Source organism: Oncorhynchus masou, chromosome 26, assembly GCF_036934945.1.
Source record: "Oncorhynchus masou masou isolate Uvic2021 chromosome 26, UVic_Omas_1.1, whole genome shotgun sequence".
Lineage (NCBI taxonomy): Eukaryota > Metazoa > Chordata > Actinopteri > Salmoniformes > Salmonidae > Oncorhynchus > Oncorhynchus masou.
Window position 1 is genome coordinate 21909064 of NC_088237.1, and position 26165 is coordinate 21935228.

Genomic DNA, 26165 nt, shown 5'->3' on the forward strand with positions numbered 1-26165 from the left:
ATAACACATGTATTGTTATCCTGGTTCCCAAATGGCACCCTATTCCTATATAGTGCACAACTTTTGACCAGGACCCCTAGGGTTATGGTGCCATTTGGGATGCACACCCTGTTAACCCACCAACATAAGTATCTGTAACGTATACGCAGGGAGTCAGGAAGCAAGTGCAGAATGTCAGTTCAATAATAAACACGACAATACTACAAAACAGAAGCTGCATGCTGAACGTAACCTTAACCAATACTGCCTGATGAATGAAGCAACTGAGGGCTATATGAACGGAGAGTAATCAGGGTGGTGATGAAGTCCAGGTGTGCTTAACGATGGGGAGCAGGTGTGCACAATGATGGTTGCCAGGTGAACGCAGTGTGGGTTGCCAGGACAGGTGGTTAGTAGACCCTACATACATGCTTCTTTCCAAAGGACAACTTGCAAGTACATTGAGGAGCTCTTTTTTTTTGCTGTGGAGTGCTTATAGTTTTCCACTTTCATCTTCCTCAAAGGGAATAACAACACTCCAGGGAGCCAGCATACATGACAACCTCCACTCAATCCCTATGTTTCTTCTCAGAAAAAACTAAATGTTTCTTGCAGTGTTCCCATCACTGTCTCTGGTCATGGTGGGATCAAGATAGTTTCCGGCCACCTGCTCACAGACACAGCACAGCCCAGAGCATTGACCGGGCCCTTTCAACATGCCACAGAACATTACGCAAGACTGCGCAGAAACACCCTCCTTTTCCATGAGTTGAAGTGTGGTTGATTGTGCAACGTGCCATGCCTTCTCTGACCACCTCTGTCACATTGAACTGGGTCACACAGACAAACAGGTTATGGCATATGTGGTTTCCCCCTCAGAGAATACATCACAACAGATCGGCACGTCAAAACTGAAGAAATCACACTTTTTTTTAATGATCCTGACCTGTCTGTCTGGGTGTGTGTTTGTATAGTTATCTAATACCGTTTTCACACTTCTGCGTCAAACCAAGCTGAGCTGTACTGGGTTGTCCTGGTTACACATCCACCATAGTTGCATAAATTGGTTATTCACTGGGTTGGGGAGTAAGTGATTACATGTAATCTGATTACAAAAACAACTACAACTAATCCGTTACCAGCTAAAATATTGTAATCAGATTACAGATACTTAAAAAAAATATATATTACTAGTTGGATTATATTTAAATTCAGAAAGGATGTTTGCAAAAAAAGACATGACAACTTTCTGTTTTCTCAATGACATTCAATTCAGCATTGAAAATAGGCACCATTTAAAAAAATATTGTAATCAGATTACAGATACTTAAAAATATATATATATATATTACTAATTGGATTATATTTAAATTCAGAAAGGATGTTTGCAAAAAAAGACATGACAAATTTCTGTTTTCTCAATGACATTCAATTCAGCATTGAAAACAGGCACAATTTTAAGTTTGTTCCACCTGAGCGAATCTGACCACAAGTCAAAGACCACTATGATGACAAACCAAATGCGTTTGATGGATCCTTTTCATCTTCTTCTAATGTCTCTTAAGGGTAAAGTAATCCAAAAGTAATCAGACGTTACTGTGTTTGGGTAATCTAAAAGTTACATTACTGATCATTTTGGACAGGCACTGTAACTAGTAACTGTAACGGCTTATATTTAGAAAGTAACCTACCCAACCCTGGTTGTTGATGCCGGTTTAGCTGTTGGCCCCTTCTCACAACAGTCTGACAGTGTCCACAGTGCAGCATCAGTGTTCAGCTCACGATGCACTGGTCCAATTAGCCCCCAGGGGCTCTCTCCGAGCAGCTCCAGGGGGTGTCTGGCCTGGATGACCGGCACAGGGGGATGACAGAAAATCCCCCTCAACCAGCAGACGCAAATCACCGGGGGCATTACCCAGTTGCATGTATGGAGCAATCCGTTAGTGTTCATCCGAGGGGTACGAGAAACAATCTTGCTTCAACAATTTCTTCTATCTGCCTGACTACCTTTCTCTCTGGACCTTGGTTTCTCCTCCCTTTCCTGGAGATATAAAATTCCTGAGGAGAATATGGAAGTTTGTTCGCAAATACAAGTAGTACATCCCTGAACTTCGTTGGAATCAATGTTTCTCTGCCTTCTGAAACATGGAGGTGTTTCTCTGCCTTTTGAAACATGGAGGTGTTTCTCTGCCTTTTGAAACATGGAGGTGATTCTCTGCCTTTTGAAACATGGAGGTGTTTCTCTGCCTTTTGAAACATGGAGGTGTCTCTCTGCCTTTTGAAACATGGAGGTGATTCTCTGCCTTTTGAAACATGGAGGTGTTTCTCTGCCTTCTGAAACATGGAGGTGATTCTCTGCCTTTTGAAACATGGAGGTGTTTCTCTGCCTTTTGAAACATGGAGGTGATTCTCTGCCTTTTGAAACATGGAGGTGATTCTCTGCCTTTTGAAACATGGAGGTGATTCTCTGCCTTTTGAAACATGGAGGTGATTCTCTGCCTTTTGAAACATGGAGGTGATTCTCTACCTTTTGAAACATGGTGTTCCTCTGCCTTTTGAAACATGGAGGTGATTCTCTGCCTTTTGAAACATGGAGGTGATTCTCTGCCTTTTGAAACATGGAGGTGATTCTCTGCCTTTTGAAACATGGAGGTGATTCTCTGCCTTTTGAAACATGGTGTTCGTCTGCCTTTTGAAACATGGTGTTCCTCTGCCTTTTGAAATATGGAGGTGTTTCTTTGCCTTCTGAAACATGATGTGTTTCTCTGCCTTCTGAAACATGGAGGTGATTCTCTGCCTTCTGAAACATGGAGGTGTTTTTCTGCCTTCTGAAACATGATGTGTTTCTCTGCCTTCTGAAACATGGATGTGTTTCTCTGCCTTCTGAAACATGGATATGTGTTTCTGCCTTCTGAAACATGGAGGTGTTTCTCTGTTTTTTGAAATATGGATGTGTTTCTCTGCCTTTTGTATACAGTCAGGAGAATTTGAGCTATTGGTAAAAAAAAGAGTAGAAAGTTCTAATGAGCCATGTCCTTCTCTGGTGTTAGTGTAGACCGGCTGTCTCTCACTATGAGCTGTGGACAGAATACTAATTTATGACTAATGGGGTGCCTGTCTCTCGCGCTCTCACTCTCCAACCCGCTTCCTCTCTATTTCTCCACCTTTCTTCCTCCCTCTCCATCGTTCTCATCTCTCCTGTCTCTCCTTCTTTCTCTCTTCCTCTCTCTCTCCTTTCTCTCTCATTTCTCTCTCTTCCTCTCCCTCACTCTCTCTTCCTCTCCCTCTCTCTATCTCCCTCTCTCTTCCCCTCTCTCTCCTTCTTTCTCTCTCTCTCTCTTCCTCTCCCTCTCTCTTCCTCTCCCTATCTCCCTCTCTCTTCCCCTCTCTCTCCTTCTTTCTCTCTCTCTCTTCCTCTCCCTCTCTCTATCTCCCTCTCTCTTCCCCTCTCTCTCCCTCTCTCTCTCTCTCTCTTTCTTTCTCTCTCTCTCCACAACAAACACAGTATGTGTGAGCCATAATCCACCACATTGAAGACGCAACTTCAAGCACATTAAAGATTGTTTCCTTAGTGAGGGATTTGCAAAGGGATTTCTGAGCCACACAAGTCAGTCTGGGGGAATTTAGTGGGAGGTTTAATGAGGACAGGGATAAAAAGTGTTCTTGAATGTCCCCCTGAGGCGCTGCTGAAGGCAACCCTCCTCATAGTTGTTGTGATCCTGAAGCTCTGATCACCTTTTGGTGGGTACTAGCACCGCTTTGGTCTTAGCTCCATAGAGTGGGCTTACCTAATCCCCCCCTAGCCATTCTATGTGGTAAAGTTATCAAATCATTCTCTCACTCCTGAACGCAGCCCTCAAAGAAATAAAAACATCCCAGAACGCTATCAGCTTGTGAATGTCTCCACAGAGTCCCATTAAAACCTGGTGAGATTTAAATGGAGTAGGATTAAGCTCCATATTTAACGCACAAAGTCTGATTACATTTGACTTTAACAAGGACTTTGAAATATAGCTTTTTGCAACATCTCCAATTCAGGCAACTTTAAAAACAGCCGTCATCCATAACTGATGCAGATTTTAAAAAAGAAAAACAAGTGCAGAACTAGGCAAAGATAAGAGGATGTCTGGCATTGATTGCAGGCTTGATCATGTACATGCAACGTATGCTCTTGTTTTTAACAAGAATTGATCAAGTCAGAGACAAATACAAACAGATTATTGATAAATGGATTGGATCTAATGTCATTTGTGATGATGGTCTGTTGGCAACATCCTTACATTCATCATAATCATTCATCAATCAGCTTCAAAATCATCTCCGCATCACAGTATATCGAATATAGGATGTCTAACTTAATTCCATCAAAACTTTCCATTTGAGCCGTGCAATGCCTTGTCATTAGGCTATTATCCCCATTCCACTGCATCTCTCCTTTGCATTAGTCATCCTATTAGCAGTGAGAATGGAATAAGAAAACAAAGTGGTAGAATGCTGCAGGATACTGCTCGCGCTCAGTTAATGTTTCCATTCACCTTGAGTGGACTGGCCACATCAGTGGAAATGGCTCTCAGTTGTGTCTGTCTGTACAGCCGTACAGCCTACCTGTCAAGGGCAGACAGACTGACAGTCCCCTAAAGACGGACTATGGTTCATCAAACCAATATGGGGAGTATTCTTGGTCGGTGTCTCGATCATTTTCTGTATTTCCTTTTTAGCCCTGCACTGTTTATGCCTGACGACAGTCTCCTTTCTGATTAACAGTGGCCATAATATTGAATAAAATCCTCTACGGTGGATCGAAGTAACTCAGCCACAGTGCAACTAAAAGGTCAGGTAAATACAATGAGATTAGCATTGATTGCCTTTATAGATTTGAACATTTTAGATTTTTGCATTGGAGGTGGCACATAGACTGTATGTCATGTTATTGTGCCCTCAAGGAGTGTTAAATGTTATATAGGCACCTCTATTGCCAGGAAAGGTTGCTGAAAGGGATATGGATAGTTGCATTTTCCCAATATGCATAAAAGGACACATTTAATGTTGTTTGTAATGGATTGTTGCATTTATATAGTGCATTTAAATGCATCAGTGAGCATGTGTAGTACTTGGAGAGATTCCCTAATACCATATGGAGAAAAGGTTACTACTGGCCCTCCAGTACCACCTCCAACAACAGCAACTACACTTTCTGATGTGGTCTCCCATCCAGGGATTAACCCAGCCCTACCCTGCTTAGCTTATGTAAACCAGTCGATTTTAACAATGCAATGTACTGTAAGGATGGATGGATTGTCACTATGTAGAATGTGCTTCATGATTGATGAATGGCTCTGAATCTCACTTCTACACACCACATACAAGAATCTATACCGCCACATGACACAGACATGAAAGCATAGATCCCTACATCTCTTCTTCTCGGTCAATTATTCCACTGACTTGCCCCCTTTCTTTCTTTTACTTACTCTCTCTCTCTTACTCTCTCTTCCCCTCCTCTCTCTCTCTCTCTCTCTCTCCTCTTTTGCTCTCCCCCTCTCTTTCACTCTCTTGTCTCTCACTCTCTCTTCCCCTCCTCTCTCTCTCTCTCTCTCTCTCTTCCCTTCCTCTCTCTCTATCTCCTCTCTCACTCCCTCTCTTTCCTCTCTCTCACTTGCTCGCTCTCTTTCCTCTCTCTCTCTGTCCTCTCCCTCCCTCCCTATCCATCCCTATCTCTCTCTCCATCTCCCTATCTTCTCCCTCCTGTGATCTCTCAGTTCATTAGACAAACACAAACAGGCTGGTCCCCCATGGTGTGGTAACTGCAGCCTGTACACACAAACACAGAAAGTTTCTTGCTCTCTCTCTCTTTCCGCTCTCTCTTGCTCTCTCGCACTCTCTCGCGCTCTCTTGCTCTTACTCTCTCTTGCTCTCTCTCCCTCTCTTGCTCTCTCTCTCTCTTGCTCTCTCTCTTTGCCCTCTCTCACTCTTGCTCTCTCTCTATCTTGCTCTCTTTCATCTCTCTCTCTCTTGCTCTCTCTCTTTTCTCTCTCGCTCCTGCTCTCTCTCATTCCTCTCGCTCTTTCCTCGCTCGCTCGCTCTCTCTCTGTCCTGCTCTCTCTCTTTCCTCTCTCTCTCTCTTTCCTCTCTCTGTCCTGCTCTCTCTTTCATCTCTCTCTCTCTCTCTCCCTCTCTCTTGCTCTCTCTTTCCTCTCTCTCTCTGTCCTCTCCCTCCCTCTCCATCCCCATCCCTCTCTCCATCTCCCTATCTTCTCCCTTCTGTGTTCCCTCAGTTCATTAGACAAACACAAACAGGCTGGTCCTCCATGGTGTGGTAACTGCAGCCAGTACACACAAACACAGAAAGGGAGAAATGCTCATCCTATACACACTCAGACACCAGACTCCAAACTTCTATCAAAACAGACACTGGACTCCAAACTTCTATCAAAACAGACACTGGACTCCAAACTTCTTTCAAACAGTCACTGGACTCCAAACTTCTATCAAAACAGACACTGGACTCCAAACTTCTATCAAAACAGACACTGGACTCCAAACTTCTATCAAAACAGACACTGGACTCCAAACTTCTTTCAAACAGTCACTGGACTCCAAACTTCTATCAAAACATACACTGGACTCCAAACTTCTATCAAAACAGACACTGGACTCCAAACTTCTATCAAAACAGACACTGGACTCCAAACGTCTATCAAACAGACACTGGACTCCAAACTTCTCTCATGGCACCAGTCACAGTCAACAGGACTGGAGGGAGGCTTTATTTGCATTCTATTCCACAGACACAAATATCTGATTCAACTTGACTGATTACATACGCATGCATGGGAATGCACACATGTGCAGGCACACACACACACGCACAAACACGCACACGCACACACACGCACAAACACGCACACACACGCACACACACAAACCCTGTCAGGTCACACATTGAGTTTTCCTTTCTTGTGTAATTGGTATTTACAGACAGACATCACCCCCCTGACCTATGACTTCACCAGCAGTGTGGGCCAATCAGAGGCCAAGGGATGGTGCCAGGAGTATGCCAGCCAAGCTGTGACTGTGGGAGACTAATGAACTAATTGATCAGGGTGGAAGGCCTCTGGCCGTCATTGTTCCTCAGAGGATCATACAGCCAATGAGGCAGATACAAGGGCCAAACCACAGGCGCTCCACAGGACGCCACAGTCACAGTTAGATCTTTATATTACCACGGGCAAACTAGCTATCCACAATATAGGTACTCCACAGAAAGTTCATATTCATTCAATTCCTACGAATATATTATTTGGCCATTGGTGGGAAGGTGGTCTGAATCTGAAGTTTGATGTACATGGTTATGTGATTCGAAGTCTGTCCCATCAAACACACAGTAAGACAAAAACACAGACAGACACACAAACAGATGGACACAGACATGATGCACCCATCAGATTCCTCCCTACAAAGAGACTCTGTCAAGCAATGGGCCAATGGCAGATTTCAAAACTGTGAAATTCATTTTCTCATAGCTGGATTTAAGGATTTTCAGTAAGCCAGAAATTGTTGCGGTTTTGTTGTAATGAAATAGCCGTCTAATTGATGTCTCAGAATATGTCTTAGAATATGTGCATTTCCTCAATATAACATTTAACCATTTAAACGACACAGCCCCTCAGCTTAGACTAAATCCCATACCATGATTACCTATGGACATTCTGAGAAGATTTGATGAAATAGAGAGCCAGTCATTTCTTAGTATCATAGTATCTTAGTAGCCTCTTCTAGCTCTGTGATAGTGGATACTGTTGACCCTTATCTATCTTATTGCAGGGTCCCAGCTGATGGCTCTAGTCTAGCTACAGTACCAAACAGCATACAGCCCATGCACTTCCGAGCTCAGCCTGGTCCCAGAACTGTTGTGCTGTACTGACAACTTATGAGGTTGTCGTTGGCATGACGACAGCCAGAGAGGGCTATTCGGTGAAAACAGGGGAAGGGGCTTCTCAGGGCCTAGACTGGGGTCCGTCTCTGGTTTGGGTCTGACAGCCCTCTTCCTCCCTACCTCTCCAGACCCCATCAACAGCCTCTGTGTTCAGCCTACATGTGATGTGAGAGGTCAATGTGTACACCACAAGAATGAACCAGCCACTCAAAGTGGGGATCTTTGTGCATTTTCCTTATCCCTGCCACTCTCTCTCTCTCTCTCTCAGCCACTTACTCCCTATAGACCGGACCTGGCTCCTTTGAGACCGTGACCCTTCCCCACTGTGAAGCAGCCTTCTTAGGCATCTCACAGACCATTCTATACCTTATTGCTCCAGGTCTTCCATGGGTGAAATACATGGGTGAAATGCATTGGCTTTGTGTTCCATGCTAAATAGCATCTCTCAGTGTTGCACATAGAAAGTGTTTGAAATGTAAGGGACAACATAACATTGAGGGAAAGCAGGATCCGTAAAATGTGCCTTGCCTTATCTTCCTCAAATGGCAGCCCTTTCATAAACGCCAGTGCACATTGATAAATGGGACTTGTTATGTGAGAGTTAGCTCACCCTCCTGGCTTCCATCCGGGCAGCTCAGCTCCACCTCGGGTCTCTCAATGAGCTTGACTTCCCACTGACCAAAGCTGGTTTCTCAAGCTCATCTCTCCACCTATTGCCTCATGTTTAATCTCCCAGCTCTTTCATTAGGAACACACCATGTGTTACTTCTAAAGCAATGAAGTGGCCAAAGCTCATTTAAATCTAGATCGAGACCAGGGCTCTTTTGTACACAGTAGGAATGCCAGAGATGTTGGTCGAAGTTGGGGTTCCTATACCAGGGGTGTACATAACTATGGCAACACAGGCGCAAGGTCTGCTCAACCATAGGAGTGCTACAATACCGATGCCCTCAGTTTCTCATTCCAGTCAGGCCTGACCCAAATTACAATATCCTGGGAAAAACCCTGTCCCCAACAACACAGATACGCACGCACATGCACGGCCACGCACAAATACGCTCTGTCAAACACACTCACATACACTGCAAGCATAGGTCTTTATAAGAGGACACCAAACGAAGCCAATAAAATGATATGCTTGGAGAATGAAGGGTTATGTTCTGGTGGGCGTGCACCTCTGTAGAATTGTGAAACTTGACTGATGGAGTGATTCAAGCAGTTGTGCTACAATATGAAGAAAAACGAAATATCTTTATAGACTAGAGGAAACATAGATGCTCTTAGAAGTCTTGAAGTTTGCAATGAGTCCTACAGCATTCTAAGTATTTGGATAAATGCTACTTTTGGAGTAAATCCCTTACTGTAATGCAAACACTAAATGTTACAGGGAGATGGTAAACACAAAGCCCTGCAGCTCTCTCTACTATTGTCATTTCCTCATGAGCTTGTTTTGAGCTTCTTGTTCTTTACTGTTTTATTTGTTACATTTACATTTAAGTCATTTGGCAGACGCTCTTATCCAGAGCGACTTACAAATTGGCTGAATTCACCTTATGACATCCAGTGGAACAGCCACTTTACAATAGTGCATCTAGATCATTTAAGGGGGGGGGAAAAGCCTGAAAGAGAAATATATCCAGTTTAAATTATACATCCTTTGTAATTGAAAAAACAAGAGCTTTTATGTTCATATACCTGATTAGACCATAGAAAACACACAATCAACATGGTTTACAGTAAAAAGGGATACAAAAACAACACCCATAACTTGTGGTGATTAGTATCTGCAACCATAAATTATAATCGAGATATCCAAGGAAAAAAACTTCACAAAAAGGTTCTCGAGCGATACTTTGGTTTGTCGCAGTGTTTAGTGTATTATTAGCCTGGGATGTGGCACGACATCCAAAACAAAGCCAGCCTGAGAACACTTACTACACAGAGAGTTAATAACGATGCTGCCAACTCAAAGACACCAGTTCCACTATCCCACAACACAAACACCCCCTACGCTCCTTCTGCCATCACTAATTGTCCATATCTGTCTAGGCTACAGTTGGATTGGATCTGATTGAGTCTCGGCCCATTCATACTCCACAGCCTCCCAGCATTGCGAGTCCCTGCCTGCCTCTCACAGTTCTGAAATCTCCCTCCTCATCTCAGCCCCAATAGCTTCACACACCACAACTCTCCTGGTCACCCAACTACCACCACACATCCAAGTGTGCACCCTGCTCCAGTTATAAGTACTTACTTTGAACTGGAGGTCTGGTGGTTGTTCCAACGCTTTGCAATAGTTTGTGAGAACTCTCCTCTCATCTGCTCCTCACCCCTGCTGTCAGTCACTCTCTAATTCTCTCTCTCTACCTCCCTCTCTTTCTTTCACTTACTCTCTCACTCTTGTCTCTCCACAAAGCTGTTTTCTCTCTCTCTCTCCCCCCTCTCTCTCTCCCTCTCTCTCTTCCTCTCATTTCTGTTGCTGAGAGAGGAGGGCGTTCTTAAAAGCTTGGTTTCCTGACTCGTGATCAGGATCTCATTGCCACAAGGTCACTCCAGGGACGGCCCGCTTGGCAGGGGAACAGCACTCAGAGAGAGAGAGAGAAGAAGAGAGAAAGAGGGGGTAGAGAGGGAGACAGGAGGGAGGAGAGGGAGCACTTAGAGCCAGAACTGGAGCTATGGAGTCACACTGGGGACAGAGATAGAGCGAGAGAGAGAGAGAGAGAGAGAGAGAGAGAGAGAGAGAGAGAGAGAGAGAGGTTGGGTTGAGTTGGGTTGGGTTGGGGTGGGGTGGGGTTAGCTACAGATGGGCTCTGACAGGATAGCCCCAGTCATCTAATATGCAGTAGTTATATAAACAACATAAAGAACAACATGGACAACAGCATGGAGAACAGTACCCATACAGGAAAAAATATTTTTCAATATATTTAACGTCACATAAAATGTATTTCAAATACACTAACGGTTAAAAGTTTGGACACACCTACTCATTCAGGGGTTTTTCTTTATTTTACTATTTTCTACATTGTAGAATAATGGCGAAGACATCAAAACTATGAAATAACACATTTGGAATCATGTATTAACCAAAAAAGTGTTCAACAAATCAAAATATATTTTATATTTGAGATTATTCAAATAGCCACCCTTTGCCTTGATGACACAGCTTTGCACACTCTCTCAACCAGCTTCATGAGGCAGTCACCTGGAATGAATTTCAATGAACAGGTGTGCCTTCTTAAAAGTTCATTTGTGGAATTTCTTTCCTTCTTAATGCATTTGAGCCAATCAGTTGTGTTGTGACAAGGTAGGGGTGGTATCTTTTGATCGGTAGTGTACATGTACATACATTTGCATCTTTGCTCAAATGCATGTAATGACTGACAATATTCCAGAAATGAATGACAGTGACACCTAATCTACCGGGTGGTCAAAGTGGTTCCTATGTCAGCTTCTTAAATTACTGATTATGTATTGATCAATGGTGATAATTATTTTTGGTCCACTAAGCCCAAAATTGTTATGGTAAGTAATGTACGTTTGATTTCACCTAAATGTAACATTCTGTCATAAAGAGCACGTTCAACTTTATAAAATGTTCCCATCTCAAAATAAAAAATGTATTACTTCAGCTTAATTAAATAATGACAAAAAAGGGAAGCTATTTTTATAATTTTTGTATTTGAGTTATCGGTTTAAATAAAAACGATTATTCGTACAACACTCCACAATATGTCAAAATGTTGGTGTAAGTCTTGTGCTTCCAATGAGTGGTATTATATGGATCTACAGTGGATGGTTAGCTGAGTTATGGTGTGTTTGTATCCAAGTGGGGAGTGGGAATTTACCACATTTGGGGAAAATCCACTTGAATGGCCCTCAAACTGGTAATTACTAGTTAAATCAGCCACGAATCCCTTTGTGACAGGGGGAAAGGAAGCTTGTTGACTGCAGCAGGGAGAGGCAATTTTTTTTTGGGCATTTCTAGCCTGTCTATCTATGGGTAACAGGATTAATTTGTTATGTTCAACTCACTCAGTTTTTTTTACCATAAAGCACCAGAAAATGGCCAAAAAGAGTAGAACCAGCTCACCTGCTTTTACACTATGATTTGACCCATACCTTTTAAAAATAAATAGTTTCTTAAAACAATTCAGTTCATGTTCCAGTGTTGACCTTAAAATGAGGGACAGATGTAAATGAATCACTAATCACTGGAAATAAATAAAAAATCTTCAGAAATAACTTTCTGTCAAAGCAACAAAATAACTAGGGCTTTACAATGATGGTGAAAACTTGAAGTATTTTGTGGGGTTCATGGGCTAAAATCTTCCTAGACGTCTCAGAGGGTCCACGGAGATACATGTCAAAATTCAGAATTTTGTCACTTTAGCCTTTATTGAAAATCATTGAAATATTTCCTGATGTATTTAACATATATTGTGATATAGACTTTACATATGTATACGTACATTTATATTTTATTTAACACAGTTGAAATGCATTCCAAAATATATTATGGAATGTATTTAAAATATATATGTATTTAATATATATATTTTATATATACATTAAATATAAAAAATTGGCCAAATAATTTATAATTTGTATTTTATTTAACACAGTTGAAATGCATTCCAAAATATATTTTGGAATGCATTTCAACTGTTATTTTTTATATTTAATGTATCCTTAAAAGGTATATAAAAATATATGTATTTTTATTTCAATATGAGTATAGTCAAAATACTATTGAGTGATAGGAGTTTGGATCAGTTAGACTTTAACTGGTATCATTCTCAATCGACAGCACTGTACTTCTGTCGACTACAACTGCGTTCAACAAAGTAACTTTCTGAAAACTCTCCCTCTTCTCAATTAATTTCAGTTCTAATTTGCTGTGGGATCCTCTTAATGGTGGCACTTTAACAAGTTGTAGGAGGATAATCACGTCCGCTGCAGAGCAGATGGCTGCAGATGACCTTATAGGAAGCGTTGCCCCCTGTTGCAGCTGGTTCCGACCGGTTTCGACAGATTACAGCACACTGAATCAATAACGTGTCATTAACGCTAGATATTCCACAGCCCATGCACAATACTGACGTCAGACTGACACTGTCTATACAGACAGGCATGTGGGCACAAATACACACAACACACACACACACACACACACACACACACACACACACACACACACACACACACACACACACACATTGAAAAAACAGCCTTGTGTTTCATAACAGGAGCTTGAGCCTAGACATACTATTAGACAGGCCTTTGATGCTGGTTTCGAAGTATTTATCCGAATGTTTGTTTAATGTCTGTTTTATCAATCCACGTTCTCATTTGAAATCAAACATCTGTTTGAAAAGACCTAGTCTCTTTATGGAATGTATTTAGATTGTTGGAAAGTGCCTTTCTCTACCGCATTAGACAAAGGGAAAGGACTGAGGATTGTCCAATCTATAGAGGAGGACCCACCCTGTGTTGCTGGTAGAGGAAGAGGAAGCTATGCACTGCATTATATGCTTAAAATACCCATTTGAAGCATCAGCTCACATGCAGCCTCTTCTATCAGTGTCACACATAGTTAAAGTAACTCGTTAATTTGAGACATTCATCAGGAGAACATCATCAGTGGTCATTCGTCAGTATGAGTCATGGTCCCAGGTGGTGATATGCCACTCCACCATCCACTTCCTTCCTTCTCATATTCTTCTCATCAATAATGAACTCACTCCATTTGCTCCCCTCCCCTAAGTGTGTTATATGTCCCAGTATGTCCCTCTTGAGCTCTTTTAATGGTGCCATTTTCATCAACTTATTGAATGAGAAATGAGACGCGATGAATTCGAGACGTGATGAAAAAGGTCTCGGTCAACACCAGCCGTTTTATTCTATTCATTCAACCGAGAACAACTGTGGATTCACCATTATCTCAGGGCACCGCTCTCAAAAACACAATTGAAAAACGTTGAAAACTGCTCTCCGGCAGGTCCAGTTCCTACCTCATTGTTTTTCATCAGTTTAAACTGGTTGTTGGCCCTATGAACCTGGCAGAGTATAAGGTTTTTTTGTACCATTAAGTTAGCCCCATCCCATCCCTGTGTCACGACTTCCGCCGAAGTTGGCTCCCCTGCCTGTTGGGGCGGGGCTCGGCGGTCATCGTCACCGGCCTACTAGAAGTTGGCTCCCCTGCCTGTTGGGGCGGTGCTCGGCGGTCATCGTCACCGGCCTACTAGAAGTTGGCTCCCCTGCCTGTTCAGGCGGTGCTCGGCGGTCATCGTCACCGGCCTACTAGAAGTTGGCTCCCCTGCCTGTTGGGGCGGGGCTCGGCGGTCATCGTCACCGGCCTACAAGAAGTTGGCTCCCCTGCCTGTTGGGGCGGGGCTCGGCGGTCGTCGTCACCGGCCTACTAGAAGTTGGCTCCCCTGCCTGTTGGGGCGTTGCTCGGCGGTCGTCGTCACCGGCCTACTAGAAGTTGGCTCCCCTGCCTGTTGGGGCGGGGCTCGGCGGTCATCGTCAACGGCCTACTGGAAGTTGGCTCCCCTGCCTGTTCAGGCGGTGCTCGGCGGTCATCGTCACCGGCCTACTAGCCGCCACCGATCCCTTTTTCCTTTCCTGTTTGTTTTGTCTTATTAGTTGCACCTGTGTCTATTTGTGTTTGCTTGATGGGCTTCCTTATTTAAAGCTAGTATACCCGCCTTTGTTTTGTGCGGGATTATTCTTGTGTTACGTGTGTGTGTTATTAGGTGTGTTCGTGCTCTGGACCTGGTACCCTGTGTTATGGGGTGGTCCATATTTTCCGCGCCCTGTGTTGTGGGCATTACTTTTGGTGCCGTATTAAAGTGCACTTTTTCCTGTGGAACTCTCTGCTCTCTGCGCCTGATTCTTCCTCACACACCTAGTCCCGCGTGACACCCTGTTTCTACCATTAGGTTAGCCCCATCCAACCCCATCCCTGTTTCTACCATTAGGTTAGCCCCATCCAACCCCATCCCTGTTTCTACCATTAGGTTAGCCCCATCCCACCACATCCCTGTTTCTACCATTAGGTTAGCCCCATCCCACCACATCCCTGTTTCTACCATTAGGATAGCCCCATCCCACCACATCCCTGTTTCTACCATTAGGTTAGCCCCATCCCACCCCATCCCTGTTTCTACCATTAGGTTAGCCCCATCCCACCACATCCCTGTTTCTACCATTAGGTTAGCCCCATCCCACCACATCCCTGTTTCTACCAATAGGTTAGCCCCAGCCCAATCCCACCCCATCCCTGTTTCTACCATTAGGTTAGCCCCATCCCACCACATCCCTGTTTCTACCATTAGGTTAGCCCCATCCCACCCCATCCCTGTTTCTACCATTAGGTTAGCCACATCCCACCACATCCCTGTTTCTACCATTAGGTTAGCCCCATCCCATATCTGTTTCTACCATTAGGTTAGCCCCATCCCATATTTGTTTGTACCATTAAGTTAGCCCCATCCCATCCCTGTTTCACCTTTAGGTTGGCTCCCCTGCCATCCCGGTCATCTGTTTCTACCATTAGTTGGCTCCCCTGCCTGTTGGGGCATCCCGGTCATTCACCGGCCTTTTTGCCATTCAGGCGGTTCGGCGGTCCCATCCTATATCCCCTGCCTGTTTCGGTCACCACCGGCCTTAGTTGGCTCCCCTGCCTGTTAGCCCCATCCCATAGTTGGCTCCCCTGCCTTTTTCGTCACCGGCCTACTATTATGGCTCCCCTGCCTGTTGGGGCATCCCATATCTGCCTACTGGAAGTTTTCCTGTTAGGCGGTGTTAGCCCCATCCCAACCACATCCCTTTTCTTTCCATTTGTTTTGTCTTATTAGTTGCACCTGTGTCTATTTGTGTTTGCTTGATGGGCTTCCTTATTTAAAGCCATCCCTTTGTTTTGTGCGGGATTATTCCGTGTGTGTGTTATTAGGTGTGCCCTGGACCCACTGTGTTATGGGGTGGTCCCATCCCTGTGTTTCTACCATTAGTGCACTTTTTCCTGTGGAACTCTCTGCTCTCTGCGCCCCATTCTTCCTCCCGTGACACCCTGTTTCTACCATTAGGTTAGCCCCATCCAACCCCATCCCTGTTTCTACCATTAGGTTAGCCCCATCCAACCCCATCCCTGTATCTACCATTAGGTTAGCCCCATCCCACCACATCCCTGTTTCTACCATTAGGTTAGCCCCATCCCACCACATCCCTGTTTCTACCATTAGGATAGCCCCATCCCACCACATCCCTGTTTCTACCATTAGGTTAGCCCCATCCCACCCCATCCCTGTTTCTACCATTAGGTTAGCCCCATCCCACCACATCCCTGTTTCTACCATTAGGTTAGCCCCATCCCACCACATCCCTGTTTCTACCAATAGGTTAGCCCCATCCCGCCCCATCCCACCCCATCCCTGTTTCGACCATTAGGTTAGCCCCATCCCACCACATCCCTGTTTCTACCATTAGGTTAGCCCCATCCCACCCCATCCCTGTTTCTACCATTAGGTTAGCCCCATCCCACCCCATCCCTGTTTCTACCATTAGGTTAGCCCCATCCCACCATATCTGTTTCTACCATTAGGTTAGCCCCATCCCATATTGTTTGTACCATTAGGTTAGCCCCACCCCATATTTGTTTCTACCATTAGGTTAGCCCCCCCACCCCATATCTGTTTCTACCATTAGGTTAGCCCCATCCCACCCCATCCCTGTTTCTACCATTAGGTTAGCCATTAGGTTAGCCCCATCCCCCAGGTTAGCCCCATCCCATATTTGTTTCTACCATTAGGTTAGCCCCATCCCATATCTGTTTCTACCATTAGGTTAGCCCCATCCCATATTTTAGCCCCATCCCATATTTGTTTCTACCATTAGGTTAGCCCCATCCCATATTTTTTTTACCATTATGGTTAGCCCCATCCCATATCTGTTTTTTCCATTAGGTTAGCCCCATCCCAACCACATCCCTGTTTCTACCATTAGGTTAGCCCCATCCCACCCCATCCCTGTTTCTACCATTAGGTTAGCCCCATCCCATATCTGTTTCTACCATTAGGTTAGCCCCATCCCATATCTGTTTCTACCATTAGGTTAGCCCCATCCCATTTCTGTTTTTACCATTAGGTTAGCCCCATCCCATATCTGTTTCTACCATTGGGTTAGCCCCATCCCATATCTGTTTTTACATTTACATTACATTTAAGTCATTTGGCAGACGCTCTTATCCAGAGCGACTTACAAATTAGGTTAGCCCCATCCCACCACATCCCTGTTTCTACCAACAGGTTAGCCCCATCCCACCCATCCCTGTTTCTACCATTAGGTTAGCCCCATCCCACCCCATGCCTGTTTCTACCATTGGGTTAGCCCCATCCCATATCTGTTTCTACCATTAGGTTAGCCCCATCCCACCCCATCCCTGTTTCTACCATTAGGTTAGCCACATCCCACCACATCCCTGTTTCTACCATTAGGTTAGCCCCATCCCATATCTGTTTCTACCATTAGGTTAGCCCCATCCCATATTTGTTTGTACCATTAGGTTAGCCCCACCCCATATCTGTTTCTACCATTAGGTTAGCCCCATCCCACCCCATCCCTGTTTCTACCATTAGGTTAGCCCCATCCCACCCCATCCCTGTTTCTACCATTAGGTTAGCCCCATCCCATATCTGTTTCTACCATTAGGTTCGCCCCATCCCATATTTGTTTTTACCATTAGGTTAGCCCCATCCCATATCTGTTTCTACCATTAGGTTAGCCCCATCCCATATTTGTTTTTACCATTAGGTTAGCCCCATCCCATATTTGTTTCTACCATTAGGTTAGCCCCATCCCATATTTTTTTTACCATTATGGTTAGCCCCATCCCATATCTGTTTTTTCCATTAGGTTAGCCCCATCCCAACCACATCCCTGTTTCTACCATTAGGTTAGCCCCATCCCACCCCATCCCTGTTTCTACCATTAGGTTAGCCCCATCCCATATCTGTTTCTACCATTAGGTTAGCCCCATCCCATATCTGTTTCTACCATTAGGTTAGCCCCATCCCATTTCTGTTTTTACCATTGGGTTAGCCCCATCCCATATCTGTTATTGAACTCCAACTACCCGGTCAACATTCCGCGTCGTTCCACAGGTAGTATCACATTTTCATTTCACTTCATTACAGTACAACGGTTTGATTTGTTTGATCGTAGCTAGCCAGCTACATAGCCGTCTTTGTATCTAAGACAATTGTGTAGTCTAGAGCGATTTTCTAGGTTAGCTGGCCAGCTATTGTCGTTCTTCTAACGTAGCTAGCCAGCTAGCCCCCGAATAGCAGCACTGTAGTAACTATTACAGTACAACGGTTTGTTTTTGTTTGATCGTAGCTAGCTAGCTACATAGCCGTCTTTGTATCTAAGACAATTGTGTAGCCTAGAGCGATTTTCTAGGTTAGCTGGCCAGCTATTGTCGTTCTTCTAACGTAGCTAGCCAGCTAGCCCCCGAATAGCAGCACTGTAGTAACTATTACAGTACAACGGTTTGTTTTGTTTGATCGTAGCTAGCTAGCTACATAGCCGTCTTTGTATCTAAGACAATTGTGTAGCCTAGAGCGATTTTCTAGGTTAGCCAGCCAGCTATTGTCGTTCTTTTAAAGTAACGGAACGCAATCAACCTTGCTAGCTAGCCAGCTAGCCCCCGAATAGCAGCACTGTAGAAACTATTACACTCGACGGAACGACTTGATTAGTGTAGTGTCAACATCGCAGCCACTACCAGCTAGCCTACTCCAGCAGTACTGTTTCATTTCAATCATTTTAGTCAATAAGATTCTTGCTACGTAAGCTTAACTTTCTGAACATTCGAGACGTGTAGTCCACTTGTCATTCCAATCTCCTTTGCATTAGCGTAGCCTCTTCTGTACCCTGTTAACTATGTGTCTATCTATCCCTGTTCTCTCCTCTCTGCACAGACCATACAAACGCTCCACACCGCGTGGCCGCGGCCACCCTAATCTGGTGGTCCCAGCGCGCACGACCCACGTGGAGTTCCTGGTCTCCGGTAGCCTCTGGAACTGCCGATCTGCGGCCAACAAGGCAGAGTTCATCTCAGCCTATGCCTCCCTCCAGTCCCTCGACTTCCTGGCACTGACGGAAACATGGATCACCACAGATAACACTGCTACTCCTACTGCTCTCTCTTCGTCCGCCCACGTGTTCTCGCACACCCGAGAGCTTCTGGTCAGCGGGGTGGTGGTACCGGGATCCTCATCTCTCCCAAGTGGTCATTTCTCTCTCTCCCCTTACCCATCTATCTATCGCCTCCTTTGAATTCCATGCTGTCACAGTTACCAGCCCTTTCAAGCTTAACATTCTTATCATTTATCGCCCTCCAGGTTCCCTCGGAGAGTTCATCAATGAGCTTGATGCCTTGATAAGCTCCTTTCCTGAGGACGGCTCACCTCTCACAGTCCTGGGCGACTTTAACCTCCCCACGTCTACCTTTGACTCATTCCTCTCTGCCTCCTTCTTTCCACTCCTCTCCTCTTTTGACCTCACCCCTCACCTTCCCCCTACTCACAAGGCAGGCAATACGCTCGACCTCATCTTTACTAGATGCTGTTCTTCCACTAACCTCACTGCAACTCCCCTCCAAGTCTCCGACCACTACCTTGTATCCTTTTCCCTCTCGCTCTCATCCAACACTTCCCACACTGCCCCTACTCGGATGGTATCGCGCCGTCCCAACCTTCGCTCTCTCTCCCCGCTACTCTTTCCTCTTCCATCCTTTCATCTCTTCCCTCTGCTCATACCTTCTCCAACCTTTCTCCTGACTCTGCCTCCTCAACCCTCTCTCTTCCCTTTCTGCATCCTTTGACTCTCTATGTCCCCTATCCTCCAGGCCGGCTCGGTCCTCCCCTCCCGCTCCGTGGCTCGATGACTCATTGCGAGCTCACAGAACAGAGCTCCGGGCAGCCGAGCGGAAATGGAGGAAAACTCGCCTCCCTGCGGACCTGGCATCCTTTCACTCCCTCCTCTCTACATTTTCCTCCTCTGTCTCTGCTGCTAAAGCCACTTTCTACCACTCTAAATTCCAAGCATCTGCCTCTAACCCTAGGAAGCTCTTTGCCACCTTCTCCTCCCTCCTGAATCCTCCTCCCCCTCCCCCCTCCTCCCTCTCTGCAGATGACTTCGTCAACCATTTTGAAAAGAAGGTCGACGACATCCGATCCTCGTTTGCTAAGTCAAACGACACCGCTGGTTCTGCTCACACTGCCCTACCCTGTGCTCTGACCTCTTTCTCCCCTCTCTCTCCAGATGAAATCTCGCTTCTTGTGACGGCCGGCCGCCCAACAACCTGCCCGCTCGACCCTATCCCCTCCTCTCTCCTCCAGACCATTTCCGGGGACCTTCTCCCTTACCTCACCTCGCTCATCAACTCATCCCTGACCGCTGGCTACGTCCCTTCCGTCTTCAAGAGAGCGAGAGTTGCACCCCTTCTGAAGAAACCTACACTCGATCCCTCCGATGTCAACAACTACAGACCAGTATCCCTTCTTTCTTTTCTCTCCAAAACTCTTGAACGTGCCGTCCTTGGCCAGCTCTCCCGCTATCTCTCTCAGAATGACCTTCTTGATCCAAATCAGTCAGGTTTCAAGACTAGTCATTCAACTGAGACTGCTCTTCTCTGCATCACGGAGGCGCTCCGCACTGCTAAAGCTAACTCTCTCTCCTCTGCTCTCATCCTTCTAGACCTATCGGCTGCCTTCGACACTGTGAACCATCAGATCCTCCTCTCCACCCTCTCCGAGTTGGGCATCTCCGGCGCGGCCCACGCTTGGATTGCGTCCTACCTGACAGGTCGCTCCTACCAGGTGGCGTGGCGAGAATCTGTCTCCTCGCCACGCGCTCTCACCACTGGTGTCCCCAGGGCTCTGTTCTAGGCCCTCTCCTATTCTCGCTATACACCAAGTCACTTGGCTCTGTCATAACCTCACATGGTCTCTCCTATCATTGCTATGCAGACGACACACAATTAATCTTCTCCTTTCCCCCTTCTGATGACCAGGTGGCGAATCGCATCTCTGCATGTCTGGCAGACATATCAGTGTGGATGACGGATCACCACCTCAAGCTGAACCTCGGCAAGACGGAGCTGCTCTTCCTCCCGGGAAGGACTGCCCGTTCCATGATCTCGCCATCACGGTTGACAACTCCATTGTGTCCTCCTCCCAGAGCGCTAAGAACCTTGGCGTGATCCTGGACAACACCCTGTCGTTCTCAACCAACATCATGGCGGTGGCCCGTTCCTGTAGGTTCATGCTCTACAACATCCGCAGAGTACGACCCTGCCTCACACAGGAAGCGGCGCAGGTCCTAATCCAGGCACTTGTCATCTCCCGTCTGGATTACTGCAACTCGCTGCTGGCTGGGCTCCCTGCCTGTGCCATTAAACCCCTACAACTCATCCAGAACGCCGCAGCCCGTTTGGTGTTCAACCTTCCCAAGTTCTCTCACGTCACCCCGCTCCTCCACTCTCTCCACTGGCTTCCAGTTGAAGCTCGCATCCGCTACAAGACCATGGTGCTTGCCTACGGAGCTGTGAGGGGAACGGCACCGCAGTACCTCCAGGCTCTGATCAGGCCCTACACCCAAGCAAGGGCACTGCGTTCATCCACCTCTGGCCTGCTCGCCTCCCTACCATTGAGGAAGTACAGTTCCCGCTCAGCCCAGTCAAAACTGTTCGCTGCTCTGGCCCCCCAATGGTGGAACAAACTCCCTCACGACGCCAGGACAGCGGAGTCAATCACCACCTTCCGGAGACACCTGAAACCCCACCTCTTCAAGGAATACCTAGGATAGGATAAGTAATCCTTCTCACCCCCCCCCCTTAATGATTTAGATGCACTATTGTAAAGTGGCTGTTCCACTGGATGTCAGAAGGTGAATTCACCAATTTGTAAGTCGCTCTGGATAAGAGCGTCTGCTAAATGACTTAAATGTAATGTAAATATGTTTCTACCATTAGGTTAGCCCCATCCCATATCTGTTTCTACCATTAGGTTAGCCCCATCACCACATCTGTTTTTACCATTTAGCCCCATTACATTGTTTCTACCATTAGGTTAGCCCCATCCCACGCATCCCTGTTTCTACCATTATCACCACATCCCTGTTTCTACCATTAGGTTAGCCCCATCCCACCACATCCCTGTTTCTACCATTAGGTTAGCCCCATCCCACCCATCCCTGTTTCTACCATTAGGTTAGCCCCATCCCACCACATCCCTGTTTCTACCATTAGGTTAGCCCCATCCCACCCCATGCCTGTTTCTACCATTGGGTTAGCCCCATCCCATATCTGTTTCTACCATTAGGTTAGCCCCATCCCACCCCATCCCTGTTTCTACCATTAGGTTAGCCACATCCCACCACATCCCTGTTTCTACCATTAGGTTAGCCCCATCCCATATCTGTTTCTACCATTAGGTTAGCCCCATCCCATATTTGTTTGTACCATTAGGTTAGCCCCACCCCATATCTGTTTCTACCATTAGGTTAGCCCCATCCCACCCCATCCCTGTTTCTACCTTTAGGTTAGCCCCATCCCACCCCATCCCTGTTTCTACCATTAGGTTAGCCCCATCCCATATCTGTTTCTACCATTAGGTTAGCCCCATCCCATATTTGTTTTTACCATTAGGTTAGCCCCATCTCATATCTGTTTCTACCATTAGGTTAGCCCCATCCCATATCCCATATCTGTTTTTACCATTAGGTTAGCCCCATCCCATATCTGTTTCTACCATTAGGTTAGCCCCCCATCCCATATTTGTTTTACCATTATGGTTAGCCCCATCCCATATCTGTTTTTTCATCCCTGTTTCCCATTAGGGTTAGCCCCATCCCACCACATTCTACTCATTATTTAAGGTTAGCCCCATCCCAACCACATCCCTGTTTCTACCATTAGGTTAGCCCCATCCCACCCCATCCCTGTTTCTACCATTAGGTTAGCCCCATCCCATATTTGTTTTTACCATTAGGTTAGCCCCATCCCATATCTGTTTCTACCATTAGGTTAGCCCCATCCCATATTTGTTTTTACCATTAGGTTAGCCCCATCCCATATTTGTTTCTACCATTAGGTTAGCCCCATCCCATATTAGTTTTTACCATTATGGTTAGCCCCATCCCATATCTGTTTTTTCCATTAGGTTAGCCCCATCCCAACCACATCCCTGTTTCTACCATTAGGTTAGCCCCATCCCACCCCATCCCTGTTTCTACCATTAGGTTAGCCCCATCCCATATCTGTTTCTACCATTAGGTTAGCCCCATCCCATTTCTGTTTCTACCATTAGGTTAGCCCCATCCCATTTCTGTTTTTACCATTGGGTTAGCCCCATCCCATATCTGTTTCTACCATTAGGTTAGCCCCATCCCATATCTGTTTCTACCATTGGGTTAGCCCCATCCCATATCTGTTTTTACATTTACATTACATTTAAGTCATTTGGCAGACGCTCTTATCCAGAGCGACTTACAAATTAGGTTAGCCCCATCCCACCACATCCCTGTTTCTACCATTAGGTTAGCCCCATCCCATAACTGTTTTTACCATTAGGTTAGCCCCATCCCATATCTGTTTCTACCATTAGGTTAGCCCCATCCCATATTTGTTTTTACCATTAGGTTAGCCCCATCCCACCACATCCCTGTTTCTACCATTAGGTTAGCCCCATCCCACCACATCCCTGTTTCTACCATTAGGTTAGCCCCATCCCATAACTGTTTTTACCATTAGGTTAGCCCCATCCCACCCAATCCCTTGTATGGCATGGGGCAGTCCCTAGGGTGTGTGTGTGTGTGTGTGTGTGTGTGTGTGTGTGCGTGCGTGCGTGCGTGAGCGTCTATCTGATGAAACCAAATGAAATCCCCCGTTAACCCCGTTGTGCCGCTCCCTCTATGACATATGGAACACCTACCTACCCAAGGCCCAGAGACCCGGCTGTCATTCGCTCTGTCATCTCCCAGACACAAATACATTGGCTGGGAGAAAATTGCTGAGCAGAGAGCAATATTGTTGGGGAAACATCGCTAAAAGGGAGCATACGGTGGAAAGGGAGAATAACTTATTTGTTTTCTTTCATTCTTGCAAATGTTCCATTTCTGCTATGTGTCTGAATGGAAATTGAGATTGCACTTATTTCTGGGTCGAAAGGAGTCTAAACTCCTCTACCTTGATGGAAGCCGAGAGTCCATTCCGAGTGGAGTGGAAATGACATAAATCAGCCACGCAAACAGAGCCATGCTGACAGCTAACACTCTGGCCATTGAGGACAGGTAACTCCATGCATCTCGATCAGACCAGCACAGAGACAGGCTGGGCTGCCACTGTCTGGCAAGCTTGTCCTCTCCAGTGTCACACAGCACAGCAGAACAGCAACACACTGTGTTTAGATAGAACACATGAGATCCATCTCTTCTGTCTGGATCCATACTACACAGTACTACATACTACACCATACTACACACACTTATCAACTTTAGGTCCAACAGAGACAGCAAGAGAACAAATTGAGAAAATGTCTAGACCAGTCTCTGACCGTCTGTGTGATTGAAAGTTTTGAACTAAAATGTATGGTCCAACTTCAGCATGTGGACGTCATGCCCCCCCCACACCCCCATCTAATTTCTCTTACACACACAAACAGACTGACTTCATACAAACACATTTGGAGCACCTCTGGGGCACTGGCAGAGACTGAGATTGGACAAAACCAAGAGGGGTGGGGCCTAGGGAATGGAACCCATTAATACAGGTGAAAGTGATGGCAATCTGTTGACCCAATCATTGAGGAGTTCTCAGGGGGTAACTCTGTTCTTCACTACATGTCACCGTGGAACGTCTAAAATCTATCAGCCTGGTGATTACATGTCAGTGTCCTTCGGTGCTCTTTGGATACATTTATTTTTTTTATCTATTAAGACGCTCAGAATCCGATGACATCTGCTCTTCACTTCATAATTGCCTCCAGGACAATGGCCAAATTAGTATCTGGCTGACGATGTTAATCGCCGGCTACAGTGAGCTCCAAAAGTATTGGGGCAGTGACACATTTATGTTGTTGTGGCTCTGTACTTCAACACTTTGGATTTGAAATGATACAATGACTATGATGTTAAAGTGCAGACTGTCAGCTTTAATTTGTGGGTATTTTCATCCATCTTGGATACACTGTTTAGAAATGACAACCCTTTTTGTACATAGTTCCCCCATTTTAGGGGACCAAAAGTATTGGGACAAATTCACTTATATGTAAATAGTTAAGTATTTGTTCCCATATTCATAGCATGTAATGACTACATCAAGATTGCGACTCATTTGCTGTTTGTTTTGGATGTTTCAGATTATTTTGTGCCCAATAGAAATTAATGGTAAATAATGTATTGTGTCATTTTAGAGTCACTTTTATTGTAAATAAGAATAAAATGTATTTGTAAACACGTCTACATTAATATGGATGCAACCATGATTACGCATAATCCTGAATGAAACGTGAATAATGATGAGTGAGAAAGTTAGAGGCATAAATATCATACCACCCCAAAAAATGCTAACCTCCCCTGTTATTGTAATGGTGAGAGGTTGTCTTGGGATATGGTATTTGTGGGTCTTTAACTTTCTCCCTCATCATTACTTTGGAGCACACTGTATGTGATTTGAGGGTCTGTTGGCTAGCAACCAGGCTGGATGTGTCACAGGATCCACTCCAATCCTGAAAAACCGCACACAATCTGACAGGTTGGCAAACATGTCAAAGACGAGGCCACTCAGTTCCATGTTGTTGGATGTTTCACTGGCTGGAAAACAAATCGGTTCACAATACAATATTTTCTTATCGGGATCAAGTCCTCTCCAACGCAGTTTAAAATCCAACATTTTTTATGGCCCTTATTAATTCAAAATGAAGTAATGAAAGAAATTCTATTATGCCAATTTCATTTCAAAAGATTCTCAGCTGCATAAAAAAAATCATGAGGTCTCGGCTGAGTATTAATATTTATGTGTCTGTGCCACTGCTTCTAAAAGTAAAGAGGGCCTTTTCTAACCCACCCAAGACCCTTATCAGCATGATGTTTCCCTATAATGAAAGCCTTCGCAATGCACTTTCTGAGGAACATTTTGTTGTTCTATATTATGCAAAAGTCTTTCAGGTCGACATGTACTCTTTCT

General features: G+C 45.3%; 1 protein-coding gene across 1 annotated transcript in view; it reads right to left on the bottom strand.

The window, feature by feature from the left end:
• The window catches only part of LOC135515020 (pleiotrophin-A-like), a 50298-nt gene extending 39893 nt beyond the window's left edge, over positions 1–10405 (bottom strand). Inside the window, exon 1 of the mRNA XM_064938812.1 lies at positions 10170–10405. Coding sequence (XP_064794884.1) covers positions 10170–10234 — 65 coding nt within the window. The 5' untranslated portion in view covers positions 10235–10405. The remainder of the gene's footprint in view (positions 1–10169) is intronic.
• Between the last annotated feature and the right edge of the window lie 15760 nt (positions 10406–26165).